This window comes from Mycteria americana, chromosome 21 (assembly GCF_035582795.1).
Source record: "Mycteria americana isolate JAX WOST 10 ecotype Jacksonville Zoo and Gardens chromosome 21, USCA_MyAme_1.0, whole genome shotgun sequence".
NCBI classification, from domain to species: Eukaryota; Metazoa; Chordata; class Aves; order Ciconiiformes; family Ciconiidae; genus Mycteria; species Mycteria americana.
In genome coordinates, this window is record NC_134385.1 from 7129318 (window position 1) to 7156122 (window position 26805).

General features: G+C 45.1%; 1 protein-coding gene across 8 annotated transcripts in view; it reads left to right on the top strand.

Moving 5' to 3' along the window:
• HIVEP3 (HIVEP zinc finger 3) overlaps positions 1 to 26805 on the top strand; it is a 275758-nt gene that overhangs the window by 187183 nt on the left and 61770 nt on the right. For 7 of the 8 annotated variants that reach the window (XM_075522545.1, XM_075522548.1, XM_075522544.1 and 4 more), the window contains 3 exons: positions 10912 to 10976; positions 15916 to 21579; positions 25687 to 25832. In XM_075522545.1, the coding sequence (XP_075378660.1) occupies positions 16459 to 21579; positions 25687 to 25832 (5267 nt within the window). In that variant the 5' untranslated portion in view covers positions 10912 to 10976; positions 15916 to 16458. The remainder of the gene's footprint in view (positions 1 to 10911; positions 10977 to 15915; positions 21580 to 25686; positions 25833 to 26805) is intronic. The other variant, XM_075522547.1, reaches the window with a different exon arrangement.

Genomic DNA, 26805 nt, shown 5'->3' on the forward strand with positions numbered 1-26805 from the left:
TGGATTTCTATTTTTTTTTTTTTTTTCACCGTTTCTGTTATGTGACAAAATATAAATGAATTTCAATGTATACTCCCAACAAGTCAAGACTGTTTCTGTAAATAGGAGGTTGCCAGCCTGGGGATAGGATCAGAAGCTCTGTTTTTGCCTGTAGGGAATAAAAGGACCATTTTCTTCTCTTTCTGGCCTTCTTTTCATTGAGGATAGGAAAAACCCCATTGTCTTTGGTCCTGAATCTGTGGGGGAAGTTTCCTTGTTGAATTATTTCCACTGAGATTCCAGGGGTTTTTTCACTGTCACTTAAACAGAAATCTTTCAGCATCTCCTCCTTGTGTTTGGTTAAATAAGATACAGACTGGCTTAATACAGGGTTGTGTATTGATGCTGTGTTCAGAAAGTAACACGCTACTTTGGAAGAGCTCTCTACCGATTATTTTTTTTCTTTTCTTGTCAGGGGCTGCAGACAGATGCAGCAATTCCCCCATCTACATCCTGATTTTACATCATCCTGATTCAGAGAATTAATCATGTATTTGTATTTCTATAGTATTCTTACTGGATATTAGAGCACTTAGGAACTTGGTGAACTCAATGCATTGCTTCCGATGCTGGAATCCCGTGCATGGAGAGAGGGCAGCTGGGTGAGAGCATGCAGCAACTGTGCACAGTACTGCAGGGCAGCAAGGAAGGAAAAACCTCCTGGCTAACAGTGTGGGAATTTCAGGCTGTGGTTGCCCAGAAGGACTTACGGGATCTTTAATGATTGGTCCTCAGATTTCAATCGCAAACTTCCATCAACCTCCCAGCCTGGGGGCACTGATGTAGCTGCTCCTCGTGGGTAGGGCAGCCGTCTGCTGAATCTCACCTGGATTTCCCTGCAGACCTCCTAGCAAAATACCAACGTCTTCCAGATCCTGATGAAGCCAGTGAGATCTGGTGGGGTCATGACCTGAAGTGATGCAAACGCTTTGCAGCAACAGGGATTACCTACCTGGCATGCCGTGATCTGGGGAAGCAAGGAAAAAATCTAAGCTAGTTTTTTGCTGTGTGGAGAAGGCGGCTGCTTTCTTCTGTCTCTGAGCCTCTGGGCAAACTGCAGTTATGCAGACCGAGTAACTCACCCTGGGTAGCATGGAAGTAGCATGACATCTGGGCGGCATGAGAAATGGGTCTGTTCCGACGGAACTCCTACCAGAGTTATGAAAGTTGTAGCAAGACCCTGCAATGCAAAACTCAGATCCTTTGGCTCTGCCTGGCTGTTGTGCTCACGGGGCTATACCTCAGTCCTGTGCTGGAGGCAGCAGCACACAACCTTTACTGAAGCTGGGCAGCCAGGGGAGGTTGCCTGCTGCTGTCTGCTTCCTATTGCCAGGAACTTCATGCGGGTGCACAGTGCAGTTGTGCATTTGCTCTATTTTATGGTGGTTTTGGTGTTTGTGTTTTTCTGAGGGGAGGGGGCTAGACTTAAGGACAGATAGGTCCATTCCCACATGCCTTGATATTGCAGTTTATTGGGCAAAAGTGACTTCTTTCTGCTCCCTTCATGTATAATCAGTGCTTTCCTCCTGTCTCCTCCCTTCTGGGCTTGCAGCTCCCTGGGACCATGGCTTAGCAAGGCAGGGCTGCAGGACTGGTTCAGCAACGAGCACCTCAGCTTCGGTCCTGTGTCAGCACCATGTTTTCTAAAGCCAGAGCAATGGCAAGCTTCATGTCAGGGGTACTTTATCAGCCTTGATCCCTCTCTTCTTTGCTTGAGGGGGGAGAAAAAAAGTGAGCAAGCTGAGAGGGCAAAGGTTTTCATGTTTTCTGTGGAAACTTCCTGCTGAGCATGCGTTAGTTTTGCTGAAGCTGTGGGGGAATGCTGTGGTGAGCAGGCCAGTCAGTCGTCTCTGCGAGGAGCTCTGGAGGTTGTGGCCTGCATGCTTTTGGCTTATTTCAGTATTGTACATGTCGGATGTGATACTCCAGATTTTCCTGGCTGTCTTTCAAACGCCTCTCACCTTTACCAGTGACTGGCATTTAAACTCTGGAAGGATGCAGCCCTTGGCGCGTTCCAAGTTTGCTAAAACCCTGTAAATTTACTTAGTTTTCTCAGAGAGGGAAATGACAAAAACCCATAGATATCTAATGATTTTCTTTTAAAGTATAAACCAGAACACATTAAAAGGGAAAAAAAAAAGCCAACAGTAGGAACACCGGAGTTGGGCTGTCAGTAATATATTACAGAAATGAAGCTGCCACCCATTGGTGAACGATGGCAGAGGTCCCCCTCTGTGCCATCCAGACAGGATGCCAGAGGCTGCATCTGCGAACTGCAGAGCCTTGGCTTGAGGAGTAGCTGCTCCTGCTTCCAGCTCGGCTGTTTTCTGGTTTGTTTCCCATGTGTCAGCCAGTAGCGGCTGTTGGAGCATCTTCATCTGCTAAATGCAATGGATTGCAGAAACCGACGGAAAGATGCCCTCCTGTCTGCAGGGCCTTGGAAGTGCGTGTGCGGTGAGGGTGGGTGAAGGTGGCTGGATCACGAGGCGGACCATCGTGGTGTCCTCAGGTGTTAGATCAGGGTTTCTGTTTGCCACCTCTGAGCTGCTCACCTTGCAGGCTGCGGGCGGGGGGACAGCGCGTTTACAAGGCACCGTTTGCAGCCCAGTTCTACTGTCTCGTGAACATGTTGCTTAAAGAATACCTGTTTTTTCAGACCTGATGTGTATCTGAAGGGCAGAAAACTGAAACTCCTCTGTAATCTTTCACTAATGAATTCATCAGGAAAAAATATTTACGTCATTGGAGAACAGGGCATCAGTCTGGGTGTACGTGTGTGATGGCATTGAAAGGATGGCGAACCCAAACTGATGAAACCTTAGCAGTTATTTCTGTTTTGTTAATTAAAGCAATGAGTTGCTCGAGTGTTGTGCGTTGTTGCATAGTTTGATGTGTATGTAGATATACACAAAGGTGCAAATGTATTCAGGAGCGGATGCTTCATTGCCCCATTTTGCTATGCCTGTATAAAGAGAGGGAGCCTTGTTGTGGGCTCGGACTGTAGTTCTGCACAGGGATAAATGATAATGCGGCTCACAGCCACCGGCAACCTCTGCTCCCAGTGAGAGACGCTGGTTGTATAGAGACGTTTTCTGTAGCGTTTCTTCTTCTCGCTTCTGTATTCAAAGCAAACTGGAAGCTTTTTGTGATGTCAGCTTGAAAGATCACTTTGTCATTTTAGTGAAGTTATACAATAATCTTGGAGTCTGTTTTAATTTTATTTTGCTAAAGTTTTATTGCATTTTGCTTAATTGCTTCTGCTTTATTGTTAATGAGACAAAAAGCAGTTTGTGTAATAGCTCGCAGAGTAAAATTATCAAGGAGCAGAGATGGAATTTGCATGTTAAAAGTTTCTTTTTATTGTTTTCATTGTCTTCAAATTCCTCATTTGGTTATGTTCAGTCCTACAAACCTGCTGTGCCCTGCAGGCAGCACCACTGACCTGTCTGTGTCCTGCAAGTACATACTTAGGGTAAACTTGTCTGGACCGTGGCAGAAGGATGAGTTCTCATACTCACATACTCACACTTGGTCAAGGCACCGCCTCGCTGCCTGAACACTCCATCAGTCCTTCGTTTCTGGTCACTTCTGCAATCAGCCACAAGCAGCCCTCTCTTCTTATATTTATGAAACACACCAAAATTTCTCATTTTCCTTATTGTGGAATGGCTTCAACTCCTGCAGGAACCAACTGTCAGAAAAACCAGAGGCTGAGTTAAACAATACAGCTAACAAGCCCATGACACTTGTTGTTTTTTCCTTTTTTTCTTTATAATTTTTCTTCTTTAGTGAAGTCTGAGGGGAATACTACTCTCAGGAAGCCCATGAAATGCAAAATCAACTGGAAAGGAAATTATATTAATTTAGCTGGTGAGCATCATGCAAGCAGCTAGGACATGCAGGCTTGTGCCTGGCGTTACCCCTGCTGTGGAGAGCTGAGGAAGGCTAAACGAGTTACTACTGGCTCCAATCTGAAAACAGCACAGTTGCAACCTTTTCGCAGAGCTTTTCTCTGTCTTATGAAGCAAAACCATATAGGAGTTACATAGTCTGGTGCAGAGCTTTTCTCTGTCTTATGAAGCAAAACCATATAGGAGTTACATAGTCTGGTGTGGGGTCTAAAACATGGGTGGTGAAATCTGTGTGTATAAAACACTGGAGAACGCTCTGCAAGAAACGGGAATTAAATTTGTTATTACACACAGTCATGACTTCCTTGCTGCTGCTGCCTCTTTTCTGTCATTCAGTACTGTACTGATTAACTGACCATCTAATTTACATAGCTGCAGGCTTGCCTGCAGTTGTTATTAATGGAATAACATTAATTGTTCTCCTGAAGTCAATGAGAGAAGAGGTTCCAAATCTGGTCCCTTATGGACAGCAGAGTCCAGATGTGTGAGTAGGAGCTAGGACCTAGGACTTGCTGTGTAACATTGCAGGATAAAATAAAATATGAAAAGTGCTGGGATGAACTTGTTTCCATTTTGGTAGTTGATATGGGGTCCATTTTTTTGCATTGACTGCTAAAAATCACTGCTGTGTTACTGCAAAATTAATTTTGGTTCTCAAACACAGATGATGCTCTCTGCCTGCAGCACGGCTGGGTTCTGGGTCTGGTACGTATTTGCATAGGGCTTGACAAGATGTGTGCAGTGAGCCCAGACTCCTACGCATGCAAAACGGCAACTTCATGACCTGTGCTCTGTCTGACTTGCTGCAGGTCTGTAGACCAACCTGGCTGCAAGGGTGCAATGGGTCTGGCTGGGACCCCCTCCTCATCCCAGTGGGGGTCATCCCTGCTTACAGGTCTTTTCAAACTGGAGCCCCATGCTATGAGACATCATTGAGTATGATGTCTGAAAGTTGGCCTGTTATCTGTTTCTTAACATTTTGGCAGTCTGACCTCCATTATGGTTCATCTTTGTTCAACTTCCCGTAGTGCACTTCCTTCTGCTCTGTCCCAACCCTTGAGTTCACCAGGGCAGGAGAAGCAGAGTAGTGACTAGCTGCAGATACAAACCTCCATCCTCCAACTCTGGAGCAGCTGAGGCTCTTCTTATACCAGTAAATAAAAGGAGCCCAGGATCAATTTTCTGACCTTGAGGGCCAGTGACATGGAAGGACCTCATTCCATGTCAGTGTCTAGGCTTTGTGTGTGCTCTCTGCAGAAGGGCAAGCTTCATCTTGAAGTAAGATTCTGCTTCTCACACAGCAAAATGATCTGGGACACTCCCTATATCTGCCTGGGGTTTGCATTATGTCTCCACTATCCACCGACCAGTTGGCTTTCGCACAAGGCAAATAGAGAAGTGAGCAGGCAGTGTGCAGCCACTCTTGTGCTCAGCAAGGCTGTCCAGACACGGCTGTGTGCATCCATGGAAGAACGGCAAGGCAGCCTCTGAGGTGAGGTTCATCGATAAGTCAGGGGAGGGTCAAGGGAAACCATTTTCAGCTGATCTCTACAAAGCCTGCTGGCCATGAGAGTAGGGACTGTGGTATTGACTAAAACCTCATTCCCCACTGATTCACCCTGCAATTATGAAATTGAGCTGAAATCATAAACTCCATCTGAACTGTAGTTGTCCCTTTCTTTTTTTCCACTCCTGTGGTTTGAAACTATGTAGAAACGTTTTGGAAGGTTTCTCAATACATGAGTTTAACCATAAGTCTCAGCAGGGGGAACATATTATTGGGGAAAGGCAATTACTGCTTTAGCTGTATGCAAGACACATTACCTTGGAAAGAATCACCATCTTGCCAATAACGGGCTTCCCACTCTTGGCTTGGCAGGTCTGGAGTGTTCAATTCAGATGAATTTTGAAAGAATCATTACGCAGCAGTAGTTTCAAAATACTAGTTTACTAATTACTTTCTTGCACCAATGAGTGTGTGAGAAGTGAAAACAGCAGAGATTTTTACAATCCTCTGGAGGAGACGCAACGGAGATGCACATAATCTCTCTTCACAGTCACAAGCGTTGAATGGTTCTTGAGGGTCGTCTTAAACATTGTGAGAGAACTTGGTTTTCTTGAGTTTTGTTTGCAAGAAAACAGGATTAGTTTCATTACAAATGTAAAAAAGCCCTACAAGCCCTCTGGAATATAAGAGTGGTATATTGGCATGGCCTTCCTCTCTGCAGGAGCCTGACTTCAAATCCCAGTTGCGCTTAATGGTGGAATGGAGCAGCCGTGAGCTGGTCCAGGTAGTGCACATGAGGCTGTGTGCAAGGACTGGGTCTGCCTTAAAACTGTACCAAAGGTTTGCATTGGATGGGACAGAGCTGAGTATTGGCCTCTAAGGTAGGATGAAACTGCTGTACCTTCTGCGTTTTGTGAGCGTGACCAGGAGGAACGGCGCTCCCAGCTGCTGATTGCTGTACCTGGGTTCGTGGTGCAGAGAGCCATGCTCCGTCTCTGGATTTCTGGTGGTGATGCTCAGCAGGCTGCACAGGGCTTGTTGCTTTTTTTCCTTCTAGTTTCAATGGTGATATTTCTGGGAATATTTAGCTTTAAAATATGCAGATTTTGCAATAATTACTCTCTTGGGACTCAAATGCTTTTCTGGAAAAAATGTTTTAAGTTATGAAAATAGGTTAACCCTTTGCACATGCCTTGCTGGCAAAATGCAGAGTTGCTTTTGTTTGTCTGCTTTCCTCGTGGTGCAGGTACCGGTGCCCTTTGCTGCCTGGAAAAGTGAGAAGGGAAGTTGCTGAAACCATGTGGGGTATAAGTAAAAGTTAATAAGCACAGCATTCAATCCTAGACTTTTTAATGAGCAGAGAAAGTCTCCTGGATGTCTTCCCGTCTGTTTGTAGTTATATGGATCCCTGTTTATCTCTGTGGGTCTCTCCCTTCCCGTAGTATCCGAGGGCCTCACAGGCATTAATGGATGACTCACAACACATCTGTGAAATAAGGAAGTATCCCCGTTTTAGAAATGGGGACTAACGCGGACTGTAGATGATATGACTTGCCCAGTTTCACGCAGGAAATGTGTAAACGAAGTGGGAATTGAACCCGAGTCACTTGAGTTTAGCACTGCATTGCCTTCTCCCCTCAGCAAGTCCACAGCAACCCGGCAGATGTTGCATGTGTGAAATTGATTTAAGAATCAAACGCGTGAATCATGTTGGTAGATGCCTGAGTTTGTAGCTTTAAAACAAAAAGCTGCTGCTTCCTAAAAAAAAAAGAACAAAAAAATTCCTTTTTTTTAAGAATTATTTATTTTCTAACAATCAGCTGCCACTGAGAAAGAATAAACCTTGCTCTGTGCGTCTGCCCCTGGATAGAAGGGAGATCTGACAGGTGCCTTTCAGCCGGGCAGGGTTTGAATGCGCCGAGCAGATCAGGCAGTGGTGAAGTTCAGGCGCGTCAAGCAAGCGGCTTCCCCCGGGGACCACGTCCAGCCCCCCGCTGCGCTGCCCTTCCTGCTTGCCTGCGCCGTGGCAGGTGCTTCCCTGGGACAGCCATCCCCGTACCTTTGTGATCGTACCCTCCATCCTCACGGACAGCGCTGGGCAGCCCTTTCGTGCCTGCAGGCTTTCCCCCACGGCTCTTGTCCCTTCTCCTCTTCCTGCTTTGCCCTTCCCCCTTGCCCCGCTGCCTCCTTGCCCCGCTCTGGCAGCAGACTGGGGACACGCGGTGGGGTAAGTACGGCGTGGGACACCAGCTGGAAGCAGGGTCAGAGGGGAGGGGGCCGTGGATGGCAGTGAACTGCCTGAGTGATAGTCACACTTCATACGGATACACTCATTTTATCATCGAGCCAGAGGAGCACAGAGGGAGTGATCTTTTGCTAATCCTAAGTGTTGCTCTGAGCAATGGCGGATGCACTTTTTATTTCTGTCATTACTTTTTCAGTCAGCTCTATGCACTTAGGGAAGTAGCATTTGCCCCAGAGCATGGGGGGAAGGTGAGCTGGGGATCAGCATGGAGGTTCCCTTGCCCCCGTGCACGGGGCTGTGCTTGCCCCACGTTGGTCCAACACACCCTCTCGGAAGAGCTTAAGCTCCCGTTAGAATAGAGTCCTCCTTTCTCCAGCAGAAGCAGATGTTGAGAGGAAAGACGAGTGCTGTTTGTTCATGGCGCCTTCTGGAAGAGGGGAGGAGGATTAAAGAGGCCACAGCTTCTCACCCCCTTCAGTCTAGAAACTGCTCTCGTAACTGGCGTGATGCCATTGTTGGCAGTGGTTTGAGGAATTTCTTACTCAGGGGGTGGCCTGAGGACTGGCTGTCCAGAGCAGGCACCGTGGACATGACGATGCTGTATGGACTAGAGATGGGCAAGTGGCCATTAGGAGCTTTTGCAGAGCCCACCAGCATTAACTGCTGCTGTACGTCTCTTCCTGCAGTGATGCCCGTGTGCATCGGTCCTGCTTTACTCACATCCGTGTCACCTCCGCCTGTGAGCGTATCCCTTCTTTCCTCTCTTACTGTGTAAGCTGCTTGTGGCAGCATTTATTTTCTGTTGTATGTGACACTGAGCACGTCATTGGGACTCACAGATGGATAAATTGTGGCTTGTGGAAATAGCCAATTGCTGGGTCCAAACCCATCATTGACCCTGGGTGTGAGCAAGAAATATCTGCTCTCCTGCACAAAGTTCAGCAATGAGTCTGTCCCGCTCATGGCTCTTCACCCACAGAGCACAACTCCGAGCGCTGGGCTGAAGGTGGAAGCAGGACCCAGGGCATGCTCCTCTCTCCACCGTCAGACAGAGCTGCAGGGTCCCATTTGTTTCTCCTCTCTTTGACTCGTGACCACTGTGCTCCTGGCTGCAGGGTGGGCCAGCCCTATCTGGAAAGGCAAAATACTGGTGAGGGGGCTGGGACAGTAACTTGGGACATGGGACGTGGGATCCAGCTTCCTAAGGGGCAGGAGAATCAAGTCTTGCATTTCATCACCACATGCTTCACGGCGGTGCAGGGGGCACATCTTCTCTTATGGATGCTGCGTTCATAACAGCGTGGAGGCACCAGCTGATTTCAGATACCAAGAGGATTTAAGTGGTTTGAGTTGTTGTCTGAGACTTGGCTGGATTTTAGGAGGCATGGCCCCAAGGGAGGTGGAATTTCAGCCCTCTTCACAGCCAAACGAGTGCTCCTGGTGCCAGGGTTTGTGTGGCTGCAAGGTTGAAATTGAGTTTATGACACTTCACCAAACTTGTTTCCACTTCGAGCTTGGGATCTGGGAGGAGACAGGACTGTGTTCAGGCACTGCAGTGCCGTCCATCCACTGCTTTGTTCTGCCTGAACTTACAGCTTCTGGGAGTCTGGATGACAAAACTGGAATGAAAACCTAAGTGGTGAAGAAATGACCTTTTTCTCATGGCTGTAGTTGGGCACGCTCCTCAAGTGAGAGGAGGCTGCTTGCCAAAATGTTTAGTTTCCAAACTCATTCTTCTTTAGATGTTTGTGTGTCCCTATCTGCCTGGAGAGAATTGGTGTCTGTGTACATGTGTCCATTGGGATGTCCTGGCACATGCCCAGGGATTCTGCTGTCTGGAGAAGTGGGCTGGTGAAGTGGCTTCCTGCTGCAACCCCATCTTTACACAGCTGGTATTGGCACAAGGAGGTGGCACCGGGGCTTGCAGCACTGAGTTTTCAGGGGGAGGAAAAGGATGGAGAGGTGGAGGTCTGACTAGCATGATCAGGCCTGTGGTAGCAGGAGGTTGGAGCGATAAGGAAGGTGCAGTCCAGAAATGGACACAATATCATAAAAAGGCAAGGTGGCAGCAAGCTGGGGTTGAAGGCAGGTTGAAGAAGGTGGCAGGAGTGAAGCTCAAAGCTTTGAGAATATTTGGGCACATGAGCCATAAAGTCAGATATTGTCCTGCAGCAGCCAGTTGTGGAAGTAGTTACTGTCTCTGAACATGAAGCCCCTTGAAGCTTTCATAAACTCGTCACAAAGCCTGAGAGACCTTAAACTTCTTACAAAAACCAGGGTTTCTGAGCAATCAGAATCATGTTCTGGAGGTGCTTTAGTAGAGAAATATGTGCTGCCACCCTTTGTTCCTTCAGTGGTTCAGAAATGCTGTGACCATATAGGAAAGGAAGAGAAAGGTGTTTACTCCTGATTGTATTATTCTCTGAGCTGAGCTCTGGTGGCGGGTTCAAACCCCTCTGCTGCAGGGTGGGTTGCACAGGTGCCACTGGACACAGGATTTGTGATGGGGACATCAACTTGGAGGAACCATACATTCTTCTGTGGAATTGCAGTGCTTGTTGTCTGTGAAGGAAATGTCTTTTTCTTTGCAAGTAAAGTATACTCGGAGCACGGTCTGTACTCAGGGTCATTTTTTAAAGTAGATCTTCATTTGGAATGTTGCTTTCCTTTATCTAAACCTGATCCATGTGCAGATCAATTCAGCCATGTTAGGAGCTTTGTGGAAGGTAAGTATGGAGGAACTGAATGTTTTACTTAAAACTAAAGGTGGTCTAAATGTAAAACTCAGGACTAAATATGAGTTTTGAAGGAAGGGCTGCAGCACCTGTGTGGTGATCTGAATACTCAATATCTGAGCTGACCTGAAATCCATACCAGGGTGTGGAGCTTTTGTCTTGTCTGCACTGCATCTGCCCGTGGCTGACACCAGCCAGGCTGTGGTTTCCCTTGCAGCCTCGTCCAGGAGGAGGAATACCCCATGGCGATGTGTTTTGTGTGAGCGTGCATGTCACCATCAGGGTAAACGTGCTGAAGGAGGTGAATAGAGTCACCAAGGGCTTCTCCAGCTGTTGGGACTGAGTTTGTGTACTGTTTCGGTTACCAAGCAATCCTCTCCATCAGAGCACCTGATGTAAGTCCTGTGTGCTCGCTGCTGAGATGGCATTTTAATATACGCACATTATGATTCCAACGTGCTGTTTGTTTTACAGACTGAATTAAATCGTGGGCAAACAAAAGAGCGACACCGTCAAAATTACAGACTACCAAGTCCACTGTAAGTACCCTCTGTTTTTTCCCTAGTGACTTACCCTGGATGTGTGCACTGCCCTTTGCAATAGACTCAACCTGGGAACAGGACTTGCTTTTCTGTTTGGTTTACTTTGCCTTTTCCTCAATATATTGGAGAAACTTTTGCCTGGCAAGTCCTTCCAGTGCCGCACTAACATTTTATATTACTGAGTCTAGTTAGAAGAGGTAATGACCGGACATCTACTAGTACTGCCTGCTGTTTGCATTGTAAATCCCTCTCAGTCATAAATCGTTTGGAATGTCTAAAGTGGCATCTGCCCTTTTGTTCAAAGCTACAGCTGGGATCTAGTTGCAAAGACCATGATCTTTGGGTAGCAGAATGCCCTACCACCCTGTGCTTTGCCCATCACTTTATCCGCTTTTATGAAGTGTGGACTTGCAGGTTTTTTTTGTAAGAACTGAGGAACATGGTGAGCTACTGAAAAAAGGGGTCTGGTTTCCCACAAATGTGCCTCTCCAGATTGATTAATCTGTAGATTAAAAAGGGGTAAATGCTGAATGTGGCTTTTCCATAGACAGAACACTTTAGTGGCTGCCAGTAAGGAGGGAGCTGTACCTGTCCCTCAGTGGACCAGAAGTAGGAACTTGTGCTTTGCCTAGTTCACTCACTTTCACAAAACTTGTAAGATTTTAAAATATATTTAACTTATGTCAAATATGTTGGTCATTGGTTAAATTTCATTAAAATTGGTCAAATGGCTTAAAAGGTATCATGAGGAATAAACAGGCAGATTTTCTCGTAGCACACTAGGCATTCTCACATAAGCCTTAAAAACAAGCTAAAATTTGGTGTATAAAAGAAAATACTGTTATGGTTGGAATAGTATAGAAAAGGCAGAGTTGTAATACCTTCCCACTAATCACACTGGATCTCAATCTGGCTGGGACAGGACCAAACAGCAGAGAAAATCCTTCCATCTGCTTGAGTATTGCAAACAGCAGAGTTTTGCCACCAACAGGGTTTTAAGGATCCACTGTAACGAGATGTTTCAGTGTCCTGGAAACAAAAGGCAAGCGACAGAAAGCCAAGCACTGCAGTTTTCCACATGTCACTTGAAAGGAATGAATTCTGGAGGCCAACCACAATGCAGAGAAAGGCCTGATGCCTTCAAATGTCTTTTCAATGATGTTTCTGGAGCTCAGGTGTCAGGTGCAGCGTGCAGCACCTGACATCTTCCCATTTATGGGGGGCCTCAATCCCAAATCCAGTGGTAAAGAGCTTGTTCGGGTGCATGGCTGCATATATGTGGTGATAGTCCCAGGCACAGAGGGACCAACCTAAGGCTTGACACTGGTTAGCTCATCCTCAAACCCTTTAGGAGGACTTAGGTGAGGTTTAGGACTGGGAGAGACTGTGTGCCTGTGCCTCTGCAGGAATTCATTTCAGCCGTAATAAGGTAATTCAAAATACCAACAATTGTGACTTTCTAAAAAAGCATTTCTAAGCATTTTATCTCAGGCTTTAGGGTAAAATGCTGGTCCCATTAAAATCAGAAGGAATTTTGTCACTGATTTCTTTCATCAGGGTGGCAGTCTTTGTTTCCATCATTGCGAATGAAGCAGGCATTTCTGTTCATGTTCGCTCCATTGCATTTCAAGTAAAACCCTAAGAAAGTATGTTTGAATAGAAATAATAGCTGGAATCCCCAGTTTTAGTGCCTGTACTTTGGATTTGGCCACAGACATGCAATGTTAGCAGTTGGAAACCATGTGCCATAAAATCCATGTGACTTCTCTTAAACATTTGCTGATGTTGCACCAATGCCATGTGCTGCCTTGCTGTGTGTTAGCTGCTGTTGTGCTGTTCTACGGAGAGTGCAGTGCAGAATACACACGAAGTGAAAGTGATAAGCAAAAATAGTAGATGCATAACACATGACAGAGAGAAGAAGCTACGGAGGTCACGAGGAGGAGGAGATGAAACTAAAAGCAAAAGATGTGCCTTTTCTGAGAAAAAATGGGATACTTGGGAAAGTGTAATGAATATTAAAAGGCTGAAGTCTGAAGATAGATTTTGACTGGGGTAAAGAGAATAGAAACTGGAAGGAAAATGAGAAAGAAAAAAAAAAGCCGGTTTTCCCACCCGCATTAGTCCCATTGCATTTCCAGAAGGAGCCAGTAGGAAACTATGTGCAGAGGAGCTGTGTGGAGGGCTGACCCATGCCAGCCCCCCGTCTCTGCCAGCTGGAGAGATGCATCAGGCAAAAGAGAGCAGCAGGAACAAGATCTCTTATCTGATGTAATGCAGTGAGATGCTCCTTAGCTATTCTAGATTGCGTCTGAGCTGGGCAGAGCAGTGTTAGGCATCTGCAACCAGCTTTTTGGAAGCTCTCATGCCCTTACTCTACCACGCCTCTAAGTTCATAGGGGAGAAACCCTCCTACAATTTTTAGCTGGGTGGACTTCATTTTTTCTGCCATTTTATTTTGCACTGTTGAATTTTCCTTGGAGAGGTATTAATCTGGAGTAGCTGCATCCAACTAGGAGAATTATCTTTTGCCATTGCCATTCCAGGGGCCATTTCCAGTAATGGAAAAAATACGTAGAAAGTAGCCTGAATTGCCCCAGAATGGCTGTGCTTGCTGCTGTAGGCAGCAGGTGTGCTTGTTTGTTGACCAGTTCTTTAAATGTTAACTTTTGTGCAGAGTTCCTAACAAAATCAGCTGGGGCCCATGTGTTCGTCAGAGAAGGCTGAGTATGGTCTGAACATTTGGGATAATATTGAATCATCTCAGGAAGCTTCCTCACAACCCTAATTATTATATACTTAGGAGTGGATATGGAGTCTATAGGAGAAAATACAGTATTAAAATGTTTTTCAGGCATTCTTGAGTTGGCAGTTCTTAAATGTGAATGCTTGAGCTTGTGGGAGGCAGTGTTCACTTTGCGCTTGCTGAAAAAGTCTCTCCTTAATTCCATTTTTACCAAGCTAATGTGCTCTGTGTGTCATGAGTGGGGCAAAGAACAGCCTCTTGGGCAAAAATCAACATGATAAATCAGCTCAATAACTATATTCGATCTTGACTAAGTCCTGTGCTTTAAGTACAGTGCTCTAAGTCTAGCCCAGACCATGATTGGTGTTAGTCAGCATTGAGGAGCCATCACTCTCTAAAAAGGGGTTTCAAAATGTAATTAATTACTCCTCATAGCAATGAACCCATAAACATGAGGCACCTTGCTTAGCAAGTTGGGGCAAGTGCAGGTGCTCTGCAGGACCTGGGAAGATGCAAAGCTCATGCTGGAGGGGAGCAGAACCTGTATCTAGGGAAAAGGAAGGTGAAGTTTAAGGATAGGATTGATTTTCTGTACATTGACCTAAGATGTGGGTGTCACAGCTGGCCAAGTAAGCCACTAATTTAATCAATAAGAGATGACATCTTAGGGCAATCAGTCTCACTGAACTGAGACCTTACTGCAGGATGCATTGCCCCCGTTGGGTCCCTCATTGGCACCTGCCTCTCTCAGTGATAGTATAGGGAGGTGTGTCTAAGGACTTGAACCCTGACTTTGGGCCATCTAAGGTTAGGTGAAATCCAACCTGTTCAAAGAATAGCCAGTTTTTAACCACTTTTGTAAAGTCTAGTTGGTCATGATGTGTCCTAGGGCGTTATCATATCTTTAGACTCTGCTAAATTAAACCTTACACTCCACGCCTCTCTTTGCTCATTGAATGTGGAGCGTCCACAGGGTTGTAGGAATGAATAAGGAGTGGGTAATAACTTCGAGGACTTCATGTTGAACACAACCAACCTCTTCTGCTGGCTTTTCACTGTTGCTCCTCAAGATGAAGCTGGGCCATTGTGCAGCTAAAATCTCTTCTGTGCTTCCCTGTTTTGCCAGGTTTATACTTCAGCCCTATCCACACACCCTCCCCCTGCATGGGGCAGGATCAAAGCAGCAGGGCTTTGAGCAATTTCCCATAATTAAACCAATGCAATTCTGTCATAGCAAGACACTGCACCCTAAGGCAGATAATAGCTTTGTAAAGAAGGAAGATATTTCTTTTCTCATTGTAAATTACATGTATCAATTTGCTTCACTTAAAAAGCGCCATCCTTATTTTCCTTAGGAATCTCCCACCCATTTTCTATTCCATCCCTTGGCAATGCTGTCTCATTTCAGTGGAATTAGAGTATTTCCTGCCTGAGTGTCTCATTAATAGCTGTATTTGCTGACAAGGGTGGTAGGTTTAATAGAGCCTCCCATTCAAATTCATTGTAAGAAGGGTTCCCCTTTATAGACAGCCAATTTCGACATCCTGCCTGTATGAAATATGTGCATGCTATAGAAGTTGGATTTGCACCATTGTTTGGTAGCAAAAGGCAGGAAATTAAAGAGGCAACATTTCAGTAAGAGTGTGTGTGCTTTCTCTTTACCTGCTATTGTTGTAAGTGACACTGAAGATTATTGGAAGCTTAAGAGTGGATTTTATGCAGAAAAGATTTGCTTTTTATTTGTCAGTGAATGTATGTGCTACATTAGGCAGTGCTTTGTATTTAGTCAGCTTTACTGTGTAGTCTGTTTAGAAGAGAAATATAATTATAAAAATTGTAAAACCATAAATGTTTGCAGGAGATTAGAAGGAATTCAAGTTTGAAACTATTTCAATACATTTTTCAAAACTATCTGTGTTTCAAGTTACTGTCTTTGGTTACTGCTACAGAGCCAGGTTATGTGTGCATTAAATTGAGCATGAGTCCCTGAGGTTTGACTTAGTACAATTTATATTTAGATTACCATTAAAAGGAAGGTCTCATGAATGGTAGACATTCAATCAGTTATTCTGAATTTCTTTTGTGCAAAATATTTACTGTCATCCTCTATAAAAGTAGCAGCATTTAATTACTTAAATACAAATACTGAAGTAATTTTTTCTGTTTGTTTTCTTTTGGATGTAATTACAGAAATGTGGGAAATACTTTTCCAAGGCTTTTGAACTCAAAAGTGGAACAGAAGAAAGACACAGGGGGACATACACCGTTCAGTGTTATTTTCCTTGCACAGGAAAAAAAGATCATTATGAGATGAGCACTAAAGTCTCAAGTTTTCAAAGGTTTGCATAACAAACAAGAGACACATTGTGGGTTGCATCTTGACTTTGAAGGCTTGCCACTGTCAACTGAAATAAAATGGCAAGGTTTAAAGCCTTAACCAAGTTCACAAGGAAAATATTTGGACTAAAAGTTTTGGAAAGTTTTCTCTCTTTGAAGTAGTTTGTCATGTGTTACCAATGTGAACTTTATTGACCTTGAAACATTTTTTTTTTTTAATCAAATAGCAACTAGTGACACTTTAGTAAAATCTTAAATCAACAACCATCTCCTGGCGGCTCCGGCTTCGTAGCAAATGCAGGCAAAACAGGGAATCTACAGAAGAGACCTTTATTATTCGTAAATGAAGCCTGCCAAAACCTTCCCGAAATAGCATTCGAAGACCCTTTTAAGGTCATGGATCCTGAACAAAGCCAGAAGAGCACAAAAAAGGCTGAGGAAAGTCCAAGAAAGAGGCTTCCCAAAGGAGAGGCTTTCCAAGCCAGTATTTCATCCGCAGCTACATACCAGGGCAGCTCTGCTTCTTCGCAAGGAACCCCTCTCCGAGATATCATATCGCAGCAGCACTTTTCTGGTTCTTTGCCGATTCCAAGAGAAGAGTCTCAGGAGAAGACTGTACATCAGAAGCAACCTAAGCCTTCCTCTTTTGAACATCCTCCCCACGTTTCGCAGCTTCAGCAGCACGCACTGTCACCAGCATTTATGTCTCCTGGGAAACCAGAGCATGTCCTTGAAGGTCCCACATGGCAGCTAGTTGATCCAGTAAGACCAGGTCCCTCTGGCTCCTTTTCATCACCTGGGCTTCACTCTCACCACGGCCAGCTCTTACCTTCCCATTCACCTATCATTCCTGGAGAGGACATGCCGTCCGTTCAAAAGGTCTATATCCCTCGCCCTTCGCAGGTTTCCTTAAAACAAGCTGAGGAAGTGCACAAGAAGGAAAAGAAACCTCAGAAGCCAGGCAAATATATTTGCCAGTACTGCAGCAGGCCTTGTGCGAAGCCAAGTGTGCTCCAAAAACATATCAGGTCACACACGGGTGAGAGGCCATACCCTTGCATTCCATGTGGCTTTTCTTTTAAGACTAAGAGCAATTTGTATAAACATAGGAAATCTCATGCTCATCGAATAAAAGCTGGGCTGGCCTCAGGGATCGGAGCGGAGATGTATCCATCGAGCTTGGAAATGGAAAGGATTGGTGGGGAGGACTTTGAAGAGCCAACAGAAGGAGAAAGCACAGATTCGGAGGAGGAAACGGGTGCGATGTCAGGCCACTCAGTAGAGCTCTCACCCAGGCAGAAGCACACCCTGTTGTCCAGTAGTTTGCTGAGTGGAGGGAGCCAAGGCTCCAGCCATGACCGGTGTTCATTGTCTCATTCCAGTATGTCTCAGTCTCTTGAGGACAGCACCCAGTTTGTGGAGCCATCATCAGACCATGCTCTGAGCCATAAATCTGAAGACACCCATACTATAAAGCAGAAGCTTGCACTCCGCTTAAGTGAACGGAAGAAGGTCATAGATGAACAAGCTTTCCTGAGCCCTGGGAGCAAAGGGAGTACCGAGTCAGGCTACTTCTCAAGATCAGAAAGTGCAGAGCAGCAGATCAGCCCACCAAATACTAATGCAAAATCTTACGCCGAAATTATTTTTGGGAAATGTGGTAGAATTGGGCAAAGGACTGCAGCATTAGCTGCAAACACAACCCAGGGGTTTCCGCACCTGTCTACCGAAGAGAAACCTAGTATGGTACCGTTATCTGTGCCTAGAACACAGGTTATTGAACACATCACTAAGCTGATTACAATTAATGAAGCTGTTGTAGATACCAGTGAAATAGATAGTGTTAAGCCTAGAAGAAGCTCTTTATCTAGACGTAGCAGCATTGAATCTCCAAAGTCTGGTGTATATAGAGAACCGTTTCAGTTTGATATCAAGTCTGGTTCCAGTAGCCAGTTGGATGCATCAAAAGTGTTGACATCCCACAGTGAAAAAATTAAGCCTGAACAATCACTGTTGTCACTTCAGCAATCCCACAGTGCCACAGAGACAGTGCCTCTCCTAAGAAGCCACTCAATGCCTTCTGCTGCATGCACTATAAGCTCCCCACATACCTTTAGAGGTAGCTATTCATTTGATGATCACATCATGGAGCCTGAAGTCTTAAGCCGCAGTCAAGCATTTTCTTCCCATCCTCGAATGCTAAAACGACAACCAGCTATTGAGCTACCTTTGGGAGTAGAATACGTCTCAGAGGAGGTTAGCTCTGTGAACAAAGAAACTGTTTCCAAACCTCCCGAGGAGCCTGAAACCAAGGAAAGCGATCTTACCAAAAAGTCAAGGAAGGGTCCGAAAGTTAAAGGGTTCATGTACGAGTGTAACATATGTGGTGCTCGGTATAAGAAAAGGGACAATTATGAAGCCCATAAGAAATACTACTGTTCAGAACTGCAGGTCTCAAAGCCTCGCTCTTCCACTTCCCATACCTCTTCAGAGACTGAGAAAAGTGTTGCGGATCCTGACACGTGGCCCCAGATAATGCATTACAAGCTAGGGAGCAGTTTGGAGCTCACCCCACTCCGAAAAAGACGAAAGGAAAAGAGTCTCGGTGACGACGAGGAGCCTCCAGCTTTCGAGTTATCTGATGCTCCCTCCTCCAGTACTGGGCCAGGGACTCAGTTTGCAAACCTGGCATCATCTGATGTCGCTTTAAACTTAACCCGTGAATCCATTAAGTCACCAGCAGATGTGGGTAAATCTGCACCTTCTGATGTCAGTGCCAGCTTTCATTCCAGGAATACCAAACCGGCTTCAAGTGCGGAGGGCAAAGAGAGAAGAACAACCTCAAAGGAGATCTCTGTCATCCAGCATACGAGCTCCTTTGAGAAGTCTGACTCTATCGAGCAGGCGAGCAGCTTGGAAGGAGAAGAGAAACCCTTGTCACAGTACTCGTCTCAGCCAACACCCCAGCACAGCCGACCGCCTCACTCCCTGCAGCCCAAGCTGGTACGCCAGCCCAACATCCAGGTCCCAGAGATTCTGGTCACGGAGGAGCCTGACAGACCAGAAATGGAGCCAGAGCCTCCTCCAAAAGAGCCAGAGAAAACAGAGGAATTTCAGTGGCCGCAGAGGAGCCAGACCCTTTCTCAGCTCCCTGCAGAGAAACTCCCACCAAAAAAGAAGAGGCTGCGGCTGGCAGAAATGGCTCAGTCCTCTGGAGAGTCCAGTTTTGAATCAGTGTCTCTCACCCGAAGCCCAAGTCAGGAAAGCAGCGTATCCCATGGCTCCAGCCACTCTGTGTCATTTGATCGTGAAGATCACAGCAAGTCAGAGTCAACCAGCCAGCCCTCTGAATCCCACCCAAAGCCTCCTGGCGTTGGCTCACATATGTTGATGGTACCAAGCCACCATCATCATTCCAGGGAAATGCGGAGATCTGCTTCTGAGCAGACACCGAATGTGTCACATCCTTCCCAGATGTCAGAGACGCGCAGTAAATCATTTGACTATGGGAGCTTGTCATCCACTCCTGCCTCAACCCCCGGCCCCTCAGCTTCCTCGGCTCCACAGGAGAGAAGGAAATGCTTTCTAGTTAGGCAAGCATCCCTCACTAGACACCCAGAGCATGAGCCAGACTTGGCCCCAACAGGCCGGCCAGAGTCAGAAGATCCAATTCCTTCTTCAAGTAAATCTCCTTCAACAAGTTTGCCTCATCAGCCAACATCTTCATCCCCTTTGCCCTCTCACGGTACTTACCCAAGTGAAAAGAGTCAGCCAAAAGACAGCCCTCAGCCAGCATATACCCAGCCATACACAGAAGCTCTGCAAGTGTTTCATCATCCCGTACCACAGCTAACACTGCATGAAAAGCAGTTCATGTCCCCACAAGTTTCTATCTTTCCCTACCAGCATCTCCTGTCGCAGCCAGGGCAGTCTGCAGAGCTCTTTGCTGCACACACCATGTCTGACATCCTCTCTGCTCAGTTCACCATGCCTCAGATTCCTCCTTCCATATTTCAGACCCCACCGCTGCCTCTCCCGCAAACCCTCATCCACCCAGGCCCGCTTCATATTGCTCCTCCCTTAATGTCTCATCCTGCTGAGGTGCCCTTCAGGCAGCATCCTTCATTCCTGCCGGTGCATTATCCTGGCTCCTCACCAATCCCTTCAGCCTTTTTTCTTCCTCTTCAGTCTCAGTTTGCTCTCCAGTTGCCAGGTGAAGCTGGTGGACATTTACCACAGATCAAATCCAGTTTATTCCCAGCAGCAGGAACCTCCAGTCTTTCCCCATGCACAGAATATGGCTCAGACAGTAGGTTGCATCCTTTGACCTGCACAACAAGTCCTTCGGTGTCCATATCCACATCTCAGCTTGTTGTTCCTACACGGTCAGACCCAATGGTGTCGCTTGTTGTCCCCGTTCGCATACAGACAAATATGCCGTCCTATGGGAGTGCTATGTACACAACGCTTTCCCAGATTCTGGTCACTCAATCCCAGTGCAGTTCCTCTTCTATTGTTCTCCCAAAATTTGATGATCGCCAACCCAAAGGTACGCTGGTCTGTAGTGCCGATGTTCATGGACTAGGCTTCAATCTGGCACAGATGATCACAGAGGATCAAAGAAGCATTTTCCAGAGCCCGTATCTGAGAGTGCCCTTACCGTTACCAGAACGAAAAAGCTATATGCCACTCACCTCCCCATCAGACAGTGTCCTCGGACTGGAAGGAGGCCCATCAACAGTCGGTGGAAGCAAAAGGATGCTCTCTCCAGCTGGTAGTTTAGAGCTGACAATGGAAACACAACAGCAGAAGAGAGTGAAAGAGGAGGAAGTATCTGAAGCAGAAGAGAAGTTGGAAGTGGTGAAGCCACCCAGTGCAATAGAAGAAGGGAAAAAGCAGGATAAATCTCACTTTCTTGCAGAAAGCCAAGGCAGGGTCGAGGTTGAAACACCACCTAGTTTGTCCTTAGAGCAGTCAGAGCCAAAGGAAATCCCAAGTACTTTGCAGCAAGCTGAATCCCATTCAGGTTCTCCGAGTTTTGAGGCACTGGAAGAGTATAAGCAGCCAGCTGGCAAGCAGTTCCTCAGCAAGGCACCTTTGCAACCTGTGAAGAAAGAAGACTCCAAAGAACTGGTGGAGCAGTCTCCACCAAACCCTCCAAGCCCCGCACCTCTGTCTGAGGTCACTCATAGTGCAATGAAGTCTCGGGAAGGTACAGATACAAAGAAGGTACTTCAGTTCCCCAGTCTCCACACAACCACTAATGTCAGTTGGTGCTATTTAAACTACATAAAGCCAAATCATATCCAGCAAGTTGATCGACGGTCTTCAGTGTATGCCAGCTGGTGTATTAGCTTGTATAATCCTAACCTTCCGGGTATATCCACTAAAGCAGCCCTGTCCCTCCTGAGGTCCAAGCAGAAGGTGAGCAAGGAAACCTACACCATGGCTACTGCTCCACGTCCAGAGGCAGGCAGGCTTGTCCCGTCCAGCTCCAGGAAGCCAAAAATGACAGAGGTAATGCAATCCTATATATTTCTCCTCATCCATTTGGATACATGGGAAGAGGGGGACGAGGGACGGGGAATTGCTATTCTTAGTTTAATAGGAGTTTATTCATCCCTCTCTCAGTTTGGTAAGCACTTGTTCTCAGTGAAACTTTTAGAATGAAGAAGCTAAACCCCACTATAATAAAAAAAAAAAAAAAGGCAAGCCTGCTGCAAGGCAATGTGCCATATTTCTTTTCTCCAGTTTCTACTTGCCTTGTAACCAAAAGAGCATGTAGGAATCACCACCGCACCATGAACAGCCACTGCTCAAGCAAAAAGGATTAGACTTGATTTGCATTTGTCTTGATATTTCAAATAGCTTTACAACTTTTTTTTAATAAATGCTGTTATAATTCCCTACATTTTGCATGTTATAAACGAAAAAGGATTACCTTGGGCAAATGGGATTCTTCTGGTTGTGCATCTACTGATCTTACATTAATGAACATGGAGAGACATGCTTAAAAGTATTTAAAAATATTAAAGGGAGATCTGAAAGTGTATTTAGGCCCCCAAAGAAGTGTAAAGGCATGCAGTGACATTTATAAAAGTGCCTCAGTAGGTTAGACATGGAGTCTTGTTAAAACACCCGTGTCGTTTAGTCCATTTAATTAATGTCCTTAGCTGTCTACCTGCTTTTCCAAGTATCTAAGGATATTTTGTACCGGACTTTAGAGTTAAGGAGGGCAAGGCAAACGGCTTTGCAGGGGCAGAGCTCACCAGAGGCATTGGCCATATGGGCACAGAAGTGTTTAAGACACTTCTGGTCACTGCCTAGTGTTTTGTATCTCATTTTGAGGCCAGACTTTTCCCCTCTTGGTTAATGCTGCTCCATACAGATCCCTTTAATCCAGATCATGTTCACGTAGATTAGCAAACAGAATTGCTCTAAAGATTTTGCAATTTGATGTTCATCGCAAGTCAATTTATATTGATGGATTATTCATTTTATTTCTGTATCATGAAATGAACTCTGAATATTAAATTTATCATAATCACTGCTGCAGCTGCTGCTTATAAATATGTCTTAAAATACACAGTAGAGTCACTTTGATTCAATAAATCTTTATTTCTATTCAGAGTTTCCGTCATTCTTCTGCAGAAATCCAAAAGACAGAATTTCTAGGGACATAGAGGCAGATAATTACCTGTGCAGTGCAATAACCACACTAATGCTTGATATTTATGCACTCTTTTTCAAAGGATTTTGTCTGAACGGTGTCTTACCATCCTTGGTTTCATTTTCTAATAGAAGTGCCTGTGCTCCTCTGAGCTTTGCTCTTTGACATGGTGCTAAAATGCACACCAAGTGTGTGTTTCAGAAATACGAGACCCTCATACCTTGAAGTTAAAGGTTAAGCTCTAGACAGGAATGGTTCAGCCCTTAGTCATCAAAATACATATTTCACTGCATGCGTTTGCTCAGAAGGCTCAAAAACCTTTTAGACAGAACCCTATAAGCTGACTGGTGGTGAAAGTTAAGGTTGTCATGGTACAATTTGCAAAAGTAAGAGTTTGTCCAGCCAAACTCTTTCACCTAGAAAATGGTGTAGCCTAAATCTAATATTAATGCCTGCTGCTTAAAGGAGTGGGGTTTGCAAAAATTATGTTAATTTCAATGGAGATAAATTGACCTTACGCCAAGCAGAGAAATAATTTTTGATTAGATCATCAGTGGGAATGAAATCCTCAGTTTAGTTTTTGAAATACATATGACTGACACAGATTAGGAAGTAGCGTTGCTGGTTACTCAGGAAGATGCGATTAACGGGAGCTGCATAGCAGTAGCATCAATCAAAGGTTGAAAGTTCAACCTTCAGTTAACTCTGCTCTAGCTATTTCCCTTAAATATTTTCTTCTTTATGTAACTATAAGTTGTCAGTCAACACAACAGAAAATGTAAAACAGCTCTAATATTTTGTACAATTATGCATGTAGCAAGCTACCAGCAAGCAGTAGTACTGTATATACTATCTACGTACTTGGCTTGGTTTTTAAATTACCAGTGGGATTTACTGAGCAGATCAATTCTGAAGTGACTGTAGGCTCCAGCGTGCATGTAGGGATGGCTAATTACACTGTATCGGGCTTACACACTTTGTAAATTAAACGAGATTGTAAAAGGGGATAGTAGTGACTGTATGATTTTGGCTCTCTCTGGTGCCTTTCATCTGTCTATGTTTTGTGCTTTTGAAAGTTGTAATAAATAAACCTCATGCTACATCTAGAAAGTCAATTGTTTTGTATTCCTCAGTAAATAAGGAACTGAACTGGGAAGGTTATCATTAGCATTGTTACGAGCGTGTAGCTCATATAAGGAGGTGAAGTCATAATGGCCAAGGTTTACTTTTTGAAGGTGCTCAGTGTGTCTCCTGCCACTGATTTCCTCTGAGCACAGACGTCTCCATGCCCAGAGACGCCAGCTTGAGACTGTTTCTGCTGTTAAATTGTTAAAATGGTTCCTGACACAGTTCTGTCCTGGGCTGATAGCCCTCTGCCAAGCAATTCCTGGGCACGTTTAGGGAGATAGGACAGGACAGGGACCATTCCCAGGAGGCATCTAGGAAGGGCATGTGGGTCTGATGGTATGGACATGGGCTAATCTGTGCGAGCTGGCGCCAAGGGCAGAGAGCATTCCCAGGTGCATTTGATGCTCTAAGCTGAGCTCCTGAAAATACTGCGCAAATTTGAAATGTTTGACCTCAGTTTTGCAAAGCTACTTTTTAATGAGTCCATCCCACCTTCTTCTGCAAATCCGATGGTCATACCAGCAGCATGCTGCTGTGGAGGCTGGGTTACATCCCACTGAATTTTACACGTCTTAGTTTGAGCTAGTTGCTCTTGGCTTCCCGTATAACCATGGGAGACAAAGAGGCACCTCTTGGGTGATTCATTCTGCCCTTAAGATAAGTGTCTAAGGTAGGGCAGATGAATCACCCTTGAGAGCTGCCACTCTTTCCAGCAACTGTAAAGAGTTAAGGGTGACCAGCTCTGCTTTAGACTTCTGCCAGTTTGTTGGCTACGTTCAGGCCAAAATCCCTCTAATAACCCTGATCTCTCAAATGCCTTTAGTCTTTTCCCATAAATTATATATAAAGTGAGGATATGAGTAATTCAGTTTAACTTCAAAGATATTCTTGCATTTGTGTAAAAAGTAACATGGGTGAAAGGCAATCTGCTTTCCTCTTTCGGAGCTTTGGAGACCCCTGTTATTTGTAGTGTTAGGTTGTAGGGGGGCAACATCCCAAGATTTCATTCCAGGTGTGGGGAGCTCCCCTTGCATCGTACAGAGCTAGAGAGGCAGCTCTAATGTTTAGGTCCATATACTATAACAAATGACATTAAACATGCTAGATGAGATGTCAGTGCATGACTTAAACTTGGGTCTAAACAAGGGGTGGCTGGTTTAACAGTGAAACAGCAAATTTCACCCTGGGAACATCTGGGGAGGTTGAGGATTATTTTCTCCCGTTGGTTTTGTGGCTTTCTCTGTACTGTGCCCTTGGCAACAGGGTTTCGGTGAAAGGAAATCACCCGAGAGCTTTGACTGTCAAGTGATTTATATCAAGTTTAGAAGGCTAATGTCCAAATTTGTGTGAATGTGTATGTATGTGGGGAAAACCCAAAGGTTGAGGTTAAATATGTGAATTCTACAGATGCCTCCTCACTAGACTTTTGTAGATGCATATATTAGAGAGAGGATTATCCAAGGACAGAGCAGTGCATTCAGGAACAGAGACCCATGGCTCCACCACACGCTCAGAGTGACCCCAGCCAAGACCCTTCTCTTTATGCCTCAGTTTTCCAGTTGGCAAGAGCTGGATAATATTGAGCCACCATATGCAAGGGGAGATTTAAAAACTTGTAAGTGATCACTGTGTATCATAACCAGCAGGGTTCAAAATCCAGAAGCAGAGGCCCTGTTTGTTAAGAGAATGTCCTAATTACTGCACTTAGCTGTCAGGAGCAGCATGTGCGGTAGGCTGGTGGCTCTTTCTGAGGCTGTTTGGTCTGTGTCTGTCTTAGAGTGATTTTGTATGTAATCAATGATTGTTTTGCTCTTTTGGGGAGATAGGTTCATTTGCCTTCGCTCCTTTCTAATGAAGGTCGAAAAGATATAACTAGAGCTGAGAAGGAAGAGGATAAAAGAGGAAAATCAGAAGAGGAGGCTCTTGTAACCAAAAGAGGGGAGCCAGTCAGGATCAAGATCTTTGAAGGAGGGTAAGTGTCTCATTGTATTTCTCTCTTTGTGTCACATTGTATAGGAGCTACTGATAACAATGATGGCAAGTCAGTGAAGGTGCCATGTGGAGGTGAGCAGGAGAAGGCCAGATATAAGTTGGATTTTGGCTTACTTTCCACAGCCACTGTAAAAACCTGGCCCTTGAGATCAGTAAATACTCTGGACTGCATTAATTTCCTTTGTTTGAGCTGTCTTCAATTTAGCAAGCACCTCGATCTCTTTTCTGAGTGGGTGGTTGAGTGAAGATGGCTGAAGAGCACAAACACGTCCTGTAGCTGTCTCTGATGTGACAGGGGTGTACTCCATATCTTCTAAATCTTCCCAGAGCTTTCTCCTGAAAATTATGTTCCTAATGGTTGTTACCATTATAAGGAGGATTTGGGGACATCTTTTCTGATGCCTGGGTTTTGGGTTGGGGAGAAAAGAAGGATTGTATTTATATGATTTTAATCCCACCCAACCAAAGTAGCTCAAACCAGAATGGATGCAAGATCTAAATTTGATGCATATCTTAATTCTCAGCTCCAGGTAATTCAGAGTACTCTTCAGTAATTCAGCACTGGTCTAATACTACTGTTTATCTTTTCAAAAATAAAAAATCAGCTAATAAGTAGCATGTCTGTGGGAGACAATTAAAGTTCGTACTTCAAGATCATCCTTCCTGTGTGTTGCAGAGGGGGCCAAAAAGATGTAAGAAATCCCTAGCAGGATTCATCAGTTCTGCTCTTGCTATTGGGTGGTCTTGTTTTTTGTGTGTTAGAAAAAGGCTTTAATTAGTGGTTGTGGTTTTCTCCTGTTACCGGTTGAAGTTTGCTTTTATTTTAAAATATGTCATTAGCAGATGATCAAACTAGCTAACAGAAGAGTAAAATAGTGCTTTGGGAAAGGAAACCTGCCTGTTTGCTCAGGACAACTCACCTCTCACCCAGACGTAGGCACTATGAGCCCAGC